Source organism: Sinocyclocheilus grahami, unplaced genomic scaffold (genome assembly GCF_001515645.1).
Source record: "Sinocyclocheilus grahami isolate Dianchi unplaced genomic scaffold, SAMN03320097.WGS_v1.1 scaffold178.1, whole genome shotgun sequence".
NCBI classification, from domain to species: domain Eukaryota; kingdom Metazoa; phylum Chordata; class Actinopteri; order Cypriniformes; family Cyprinidae; genus Sinocyclocheilus; species Sinocyclocheilus grahami.
The window spans coordinates 1,428,055-1,437,263 of record NW_015505357.1 but is presented as its reverse complement, the minus strand read 5'-3'; the positions used below and the strand labels follow the sequence as shown (position 1 = coordinate 1,437,263).

The 9,209-nt window shown below is 34.3% G+C and overlaps 1 protein-coding gene across 1 annotated transcript in view; it reads left to right on the top strand.

Moving 5' to 3' along the window:
* The window catches only part of LOC107594031 (plexin-A1-like), a 235,444-nt gene that overhangs the window by 193,266 nt on the left and 32,969 nt on the right, over positions 1–9,209 (top strand). The window contains exons 19-20 of the mRNA XM_016283960.1: positions 1,553–1,696; positions 4,385–4,619. Coding sequence (XP_016139446.1) covers positions 1,553–1,696; positions 4,385–4,619 — 379 coding nt within the window. The remainder of the gene's footprint in view (positions 1–1,552; positions 1,697–4,384; positions 4,620–9,209) is intronic.

Sequence of the window (9,209 nt, the reverse complement as noted above, 5' to 3'; positions counted from 1 at the left end):
AACGAAACCTTTTTACTTAATGCCCGACCCCCCGCCTGGCTTATTGGAGGGGGGGGGGGAGAAAACAACCCGGTGCATTAGCAAAGCGAAGGAAAATACGAAAATGCAATTTGGTGAAATAATCAGGGATATTCTGGAGATGCATCACATTCTCCACGCAATTAATTTCTCATCTAATTTGATCTGGGGTTGGCGGCGCGGATGAGATGAGAGGGGGAGAGGGAGCAGAATTTGCATTAAAGAGCGTCGTGCCGTGGCCTCGCTGAACCCTGAGGAACGGGGGGGAAGGGGGGGTCTGTTGGTGCTTTGCTGTTGTTCATCAACATTTCTTTTTCCCGTCCCTTCTGTCCATGTGGCCGCAGAGCATTCCGAGAGTATTCTGTTTATTTCCTTTGAGGAGATCAGTCGCAGGATATGTTCATATCTGTTCAAGCCTGTGGGGTTTTCTTTGCTTTTTTAAAATCAATATCTGCATGACCTTTACGTGTCCAAGGTTATGTGATGCTAAATTTAATTCAGACAAAAAGAGACCATTACTATTATCTTGAAAATCCATTCCAGCATCTTAAAGGAATATTTTAGATATCTATAGACATTCTATAAACCTTTTCCCTGCCAACATTTTCACTGTTGCAACACAAAACATTTTGATTATTTAAATGTGTGATTTCACAGTTTTTATTATAAATGTATCATTTTCATATGTAGTGTAATTTATTTTTAATATGAATTACATTTTCTATTGTATATTTTATAGTGTGTGTGTGTGTGTGTGTGTGACGACACATACAAATATAATAATACACAAATGTAATATAAACTGTTTTATATTTTTTTATTTTAAAGTATAAAATGTTTATTTGCAGTAATAATGTAGACAATTCTAAACTTTAATGAATATTTTTCACAAATACACATAAACGCATGAATTACTTAAATTCCCAACAAATATTGTTTTTTTTTAACAAAGAAATACATATATAAATATATATATGTATATATATATATATATATATAGACAGACATATATACATAATTTAATTTCAGAAATGTTTATTATTATGATGATTATAATAATAGTAATAATAATAATAATAACAAATGCAAATCTAAATTTAAAACCTTAATTCATTTTTATGTCATATATATATACATATTGTAACTATATTTGTATTAAATATATATATACATAAATATATAAAAATAATATTTAAAAAACTTCATAAATGTTTATGATGATGATAATAATAATAAATGCAAATCTAAAATTATAACCTTACATTTATATTTTATGTCATATATATATATAATGTAACATAAATTACTTGTTGCCAACAAATATTGTTTTCTTTTATATTGTTTATTGCAACAGTATTTTTTTGATGGAAATTATAGTTATTAGCATAGTTGATGCTTTTAAATGTTACATGGCAAAGCCCTGTTGAGAATCATGAGAAAAACATGATTTATGTTAAAACGATTCATGTTAGTTATATTTTATTGTTTCTTTTCATATCTGATGATATCTTTTTCTATTGTGTTGTCATTACAGGGTCGTAATTTGATTCCTGTCGCTCCCGGTAACTCCAGACTTAACTACACAGTGTTTATCGGAGAGACCCCGTGCATTCTGACGCTCTCTGAGACCCAGTTGCTGTGCGAGTGGCCCAACCTCACCGGACAGCACAAAGTGACGGTATGTACTTAGATCCTCAAGTTCACATTGACCAAATGTCAAAAGATTGGAAATGACAACTCGCAGCCAGGAATGAACTTAACACCAACCGAATGCCCCGCTGAAGGAAAATGTCTTGAAAGGACGCTCTTTATCTCGTCGCAGCTTGTCATTCGTTGTGATGGCTCTAAAAGCGAAATGCTCCGAGAAGAAAAATATTTACGCCTGTTTTCTGCATTCGTATTATTTTTGTCACAAATGTCACATTGAATTCTGAGAAATTGTGTGAAATATATGTTTGTACAAATGCTCTTTGAAAAATGCTGGTTCAAAAATAGACGTGTCTCTTTGCGTTGCCTTCCCGTGCGGCACTCAGAGGCGATGTGAGGCGAGGCCGGGGAGACGCAGACACAGCTGTGCTCTTGTCCCATGTACAGTGACCTACTTAGGGGCCGCCCTTGGTGCATTGGATCACGTCTGGCAGCTCTCAGTGTGTGTGATTTTTGTATCTTTTGGCCTGTATGTGAGAATTAGAGAATGTGTGTGTATACATGTGTGATGATGTGAGTGTGTTCGTCACACAGCTGTGCATTGACCACTGCGACCCCTGTTAGAGAGAGTCTCTCTAGGAGATTTTGCATGGCTGCGATCTTTGACCCCATGCCTTCACAGGGGTCCCTGTAGTTTTGCAGACAGCCCACAATGCCTGCGGTGCAGTACATACGCTCACGTAATGTCTCACTGGAGTTCCAAATATTTATGTTAGCGCGGTTTGCGAAAGCATTTTACTGTATTTCTACACCTCTAACTCGATGTAATGAACTTTGTGCATGATTTGTTTTTACATGAATGATACCTCACATTGTGTGAGTTGTTGAAGAGGGGTGGGATTTATTTATTTTTTTTAATTAACTATGATAAGTCATTACTGGAATTTATGTTCAGGTCAGACACAGGTTAATTGCTTTATAAAATGTATTAATAATTAATTATACTAAATGTATATTTTAAATTGATATATATCAATATATCAATTATAAGTGCTTGTCCTTGATTTTCGTCTACTGGATGATAAAATGGACAAAATATCTCATAGACGTTTTAATTGAAATTATGCCCTCTAAGCAGTTCTGGGTAGATTACTGTACTTGCAAATTGTAGTCCATTACTGATTCTAATTTACATGACGTGTTGTTATTAGCAATGAATTAATGCATTCATTGTTATTAACAATGTTATGAACAATAATGAATTGTTATGAAGTGCATTAAACATTATATTACATCAAAGTTTCCCATACTGGGGTTTGTGAGTTTAATGAAAAGCTAATAATGAATTAAATCATGAAAATGTACAATTTAAATAAATCTTTTTAAAATAACAATTATGAAAATAAAATACTTAATAAAAATAGGAAATGTTATACCTGTTTACCTGCATGTCATGTGACCATGTGAATAATATGTAATCATGTAAACAATAAAAGTAAAAAAGTAACTGCAGTCTGATTATGAGTATTTTAAAATGTAATATAATCTAATTACAAGTACTTAAAGGATTAGTTCACTTCCAGAATTAAAATTTGATCATTTACTCACCCCTATGTCATCCAAGATGTTCATTTCTTTCTTTCTTAAGTCAAAAAGAAATGAAGATTTTTGAGGAAAACATTCCAGGATTTGTCTCCATATTGTGGACTTCAATGGGAGCCAATGGGTTAAAGGTCCTAATTGCAGTTTCAATGCAGCTTCAAAGGGCTCTACACATTCCCAGATGAGGAATAAGGGTCTTATCTAGCGAAGCGAAAAAAAAAAAATATATATACATACTTTTAACCACAAATGCTCATCTTGCACTAGCTCTGTGACGCTTGTCTGCGACTTCGAGCATTATGTAATCATATTGGGAAGGTCACGTGTGACGTAAGTATATATACTTTGTTTTCAATCTAATCCTTTAATTTTTAGAACCTATATATACATACTTTTAACCACAAATGCTCATCTTGCACTAGCTCTGTGACGCTTGTCTGCGACTTCGAGCATTATGTAATCATATTGGGAAGGTCACGTGTGACGTAGGTATATATACTTTGTTTTCAATCTAATCCTTTAATTTTTAGAACCTGATTACATAATCAAGGTTACATGCAATCAGTTACTACCCAGTACTGCATCTAAGATACCATACAGATTTTGCAAGGGCTAAGCAGTGCCATATCGTATTGTTGGAAGGTTTTATTAGATAAACATCCTCACAGTTTCTTTAGAAAAAATAAATGATCTTCATCTGATAAACGTTTAACTGTTCTGTTGTACAAACATGTTTATGGTTAAAACAAACACCTTGACACTGTGTGGACTGATTTTTGCCAAGATAGAGCTATGTAAACAATCACACGGTTCCTTGTTAAATTTTCTATTTTCGACATACAAGCTTGAAATGATCCAGTAATAATAGGACATTTCAAGCTAAATGGGTTTTCAATCTCTTAGCTTGTCTCACAAATGTGATTGGCTCATAAAGTTTTAATTTGGGTCTTTGTTTAAAGCTGCTGTTGCATTCTTGACGCAAAAAGCTGATTCTCACAAATTAATTGCCACAACAAATTTACGAATGCTAATCGCGGCTATTTGCAGATCGCAGACCAGTACACAAGATTTGCTTCCTGCACCTCGATGAGCCAGGTCTCCTGTGCCTCTGTTACAGATCCGGGCAGGAGGGTTTGAATATTCCCCCGGCACGCTGCAGATCTACTCCGACAGCCTTCTCACCCTGCCTGCTATCATCGGGATCGGAGGAGGGGGAGGCCTCCTGCTGCTGGTCATCATCGCGGTGCTCATCGCCTACAAGCGCAAGTCCCGCGACGCAGACCGCACTCTCAAAAGACTCCAGCTGCAAATGGACAACCTGGAGTCTAGAGTCGCTCTCGAGTGCAAAGAAGGTGAGATGAATTATTAGTAAGTCATATATCATTTAGGGTTTGCACCGACTGGTCAGTCTGTTCACAAACTGTATCCAAGTGCAGCTGCGTGTTACTCTTTTTAACAAGCTGTCAATCAATTACATTGTTTAACCACATTAATTGTGTGATTTTAAGTTGTTGTGGTATTTATGGACTGGTCAGACACAGGCTAATTGCTTTGTTAAGATCATCTGTAATTGTTTATAATGAATTAACATTAATTATATACATAGGGGTGGGGTGTAATGGTACACAAACACGACGGTTCGGTATGTACCTCGGTTTTGATGTCACGGTTCGGTATGATTTCGGTACAGCAGGAGGAAAAAAACTAAACATTAATTGCTTTTTTTTTTATTTAACAATGGTTTACTGAACAAACTGCTCTTTCTTTGAATAAATTCATTATAATAAAAATTTTATTATGGATAAAAATGAATGAATAATTGAGTGATTACGTGAGGGGTGATAAAAACTAGTAATAAAGTACTAGTAATCACGCTCCGCACTGCCCTCAAAACTGAGGCGTTAGAATACGCTGACATGTCACGCCACATCAAAGAGCGTCAAAACGCCATTTATTGTCTGAATTTCCAGAAAAAATGCAACGATTTGTTTTGTACACATGCGTACCGAACCGTAAGACCTGTACCAAACATTTTCGGTATGAATATGTGTACCGTTACACCCCTAAAATATACATATATATGTATATATATATATATATTTATATATACATACACACACATACATACATTTTTTATTTAAAAAAATTATATAAAATAGAACACATAATATTAATATACATAAATTGATATAATATATGAATATATTTTTGACACTTATTTTTTACTTTTGGAAAAAAATGTATTCAAAAATTACAAATAAAAATTGTATATATATAGAATTTGTGTATTTATGTAATAAAATGTACAATTGTTTTACATATAAAAATGATATATATTTATATATATATATATAATTATATGTTTATTAATTCATAAAATATATAAAATTAAATCATGTAATATATAATGTATAGAATAAAACATAGAAATATATATATATATATATATATATATTAGAAATACAATTTATATTTTATGTTACAAAAAATATAAATGGTAAACTATATATATAATTTTGTAACACATAAAAGCTTTTACACCCTAACTGTTTCTGCCTATACATTTATGAATGTTTTATATAAAAGGCACATTCTGTGATAAACGTCCACATTACAGAACGTGGATTTCATATAGAATTTAAATTGCTGTTGAAGTGAAACCTGCAGGTGTACTATCAAGCTCCACATTAACGTCTTTCCGATCTCTTGTCGCCATGGTGTCACCACTATGGTTGTTAGCATGTATTGGTAACAGGTTGGTGTTAGTGGGCTGCGCTGTTATGGCATTCCGTCTTCCGCCCAGTTTGAAGTGCAGTTTCCATATGCCGTAAAGGCTCCCAATGCCACACTCTACCTGGTCTCGTAGAGATGCACCGGCCGTTATTATAATTGGCCATTATCTTAGAACTGTTGGCCCTCCTGGTCACAACCCTGTCAGGAGGATGAAAAAGCATGGTGTGGCTAGCTAGCTAACAAACAGTCTTTTTCCACTGCAAAGGGGGAGATGGCTGAATGGCAGAAGGAGAATGATGAAAGAAATTTACTTCTTGGCAAATGGGTGAAGGAACTGGTAGGCATTGATTAGCTGTCACGTTCTTTAGCCCTGATTCTCACTGATTGGCTGACTGCCTTCATTAGTGGACAACCTGAACGGTTTGTTATCAAAATGCCATTCAATCTGCGCATCAATATTTTATTTGGATCATATGCGCTGACATTATTTACAACCTCAGTAAAATATATATGACCTTAGCTTGGTTATTTCTCATTTGGGCTGAGATTAAATTTGCTTGGTAATGACCCGGATTCTCACTGATTGGCTGACTGCCTTCATTAGTGGACAACCTGAACGGTTTGTTATCAAAATGCCATTCAATCTGCGCATCAATATTTTATTTGGATCATATGCGCTGACATTATTTACAACCTCAGTAAAATATATATGACCTTAGCTTGGTTATTTCTCATTTGGGCTGAGATTAAATTTGCTTGGTAATGACCCCGAAGCTCTCAAACCTGGGGTCTGTCCAACCCAGGGTCAGATAATGGGCTGCAAAAGGGTTAATCTCACAAAACCTGTCAAGAAGTGTCATCATTTTATGCCAAATAATGTTTTTGGATAAAGAAAGGTTTGTTTCGTTACATATTTCATAAAATATTTTAATGGTAATATTTTTTATAAAATACATTACAATAAAATCAGTTATATTTAGCATATTTTACATAATTACTGCATTAGAGCAATGAAAATCAGCATTGGAGCAGTACAAGTTTTTTTGGGACCGTTGAAGAAACATAATGGTCCAAAAATGGTTTTTGTTTTTTATTATAGCTATATAAACTTCCAATTAAATATAATTGTTCTTTTGATTTTTAGGCTTAATAAGTCTCTTATATGACATTCTCTTGCAAATTTTATTGAGTGTCAACCTCCTCTAAATGCTTGAAACCAGTGATCCCACCCCAGCAGTCAGATAATGGGCTACAAAAGTGTGAATATCAAACAATCGCATCAAGAAATGTCATATTTTACACCAAAATCACAAGAAAAAAATAATAGTGTTTTGTATAAAGAAAGGTTATTTTATAACCACTAAAATGTTTTAATAGTAATATAAGTAAACTATGATTTGCACATTGTCTTCCCAAATTCTCATTACCAACATGTAAAAAAGGTTCTCATACTCCCATAAAAAAAATGTTATATATAAGCAATATCACACGAGTAGCAGTGCTATATGAAAACTCTTAAAACTGCATTCCGCAAACAGTATTATTTATACAAATTATAGTGGATTTGGAAGTCCGCCATGACACTCGCTGTGAGAAATACTGCAAGCGGAGTGATACAAACAGTGAAACGGTTGGAGTTCTGATATCATTAGAATATCGCACTCTTATCAGCCAATCAGATTCGAGGACCAGAAAGAAATACACACACACATATATATATATATATATATATATATATATATATATATATATATATATATATATATATATATATATATACACACATACATTATATTTTCTTTCCATGTTTCCTGAGATTTACCTAAATGTACGAATGCCCTCTAAATGCTTACAATCATCAATCCCACCTCTTTAAACTGCTTCACCCTCTAGTTTGGCCCTGTAGCATAGAGTCATGATGGCGCTGCGTGTGCACAGTCATGGGGTGTGGACGGGCGAGAGTCATCCAGGGACATGCGATTCACCATGTGCAGAGGCTTACTGAGCCATGATGCAGCCCATCAGAGAGCGCAGTAGTACAATCTCATTTGGGCTGAGATTAAATTTGCTTGGTAATGACCCCGAAGCTCTCAAACCTGGGGTCTGTCCAACCCAGGGTCAGATAATGGGCTGCAAAAGGGTTAATCTCACAAAACCTGTCAAGAAGTGTCATCATTTTATGCCAAATAATGTTTTTGGATAAAGAAAGGTTTGTTTCGTTACATATTTCATAAAATATTTTAATGGTAATATTTTTTATAAAATACATTACAATAAAATCAGTTATATTTAGCATATTTTACATAATTACTGCATTAGAGCAATGAAAATCAGCATTGGAGCAGTACAAGTTTTTTTGGGACCGTTGAAGAAACATAATGGTCCAAAAATGGTTTTTGTTTTTTATTATAGCTATATAAACTTCCAATTAAATATAATTGTTCTTTTGATTTTTAGGCTTAATAAGTCTCTTATATGACATTCTCTTGCAAATTTTATTGAGTGTCAACCTCCTCTAAATGCTTGAAACCAGTGATCCCACCCCAGCAGTCAGATAATGGGCTACAAAAGTGTGAATATCAAACAATCGCATCAAGAAATGTCATATTTTACACCAAAATCACAAGAAAAAAATAATAGTGTTTTGTATAAAGAAAGGTTATTTTATAACCACTAAAATGTTTTAATAGTAATATAAGTAAACTATGATTTGCACATTGTCTTCCCAAATTCTCATTACCAACATGTAAAAAAGGTTCTCATACTCCCATAAAAAAAATGTTATATATAAGCAATATCACACGAGTAGCAGTGCTATATGAAAACTCTTAAAACTGCATTCCGCAAACAGTATTATTTATACAAATTATAGTGGATTTGGAAGTCCGCCATGACACTCGCTGTGAGAAATACTGCAAGCGGAGTGATACAAACAGTGAAACGGTTGGAGTTCTGATATCATTAGAATATCGCACTCTTATCAGCCAATCAGATTCGAGGACCAGAAAGAAAGTAGCAGTGCTATATGAAAACTCTTAAAACTGCATTCCGCAAACAGTATTATTTATACAAATTATAGTGGATTTGGAAGTCCGCCATGACACTCGCTGTGAGAAATACTGCAAGCGGAGTGATACAAACAGTGAAACGGTTGGAGTTCTGATATCATTAGAATATCGCACTCTTATCAGCCAATCAGATTCGAGGAC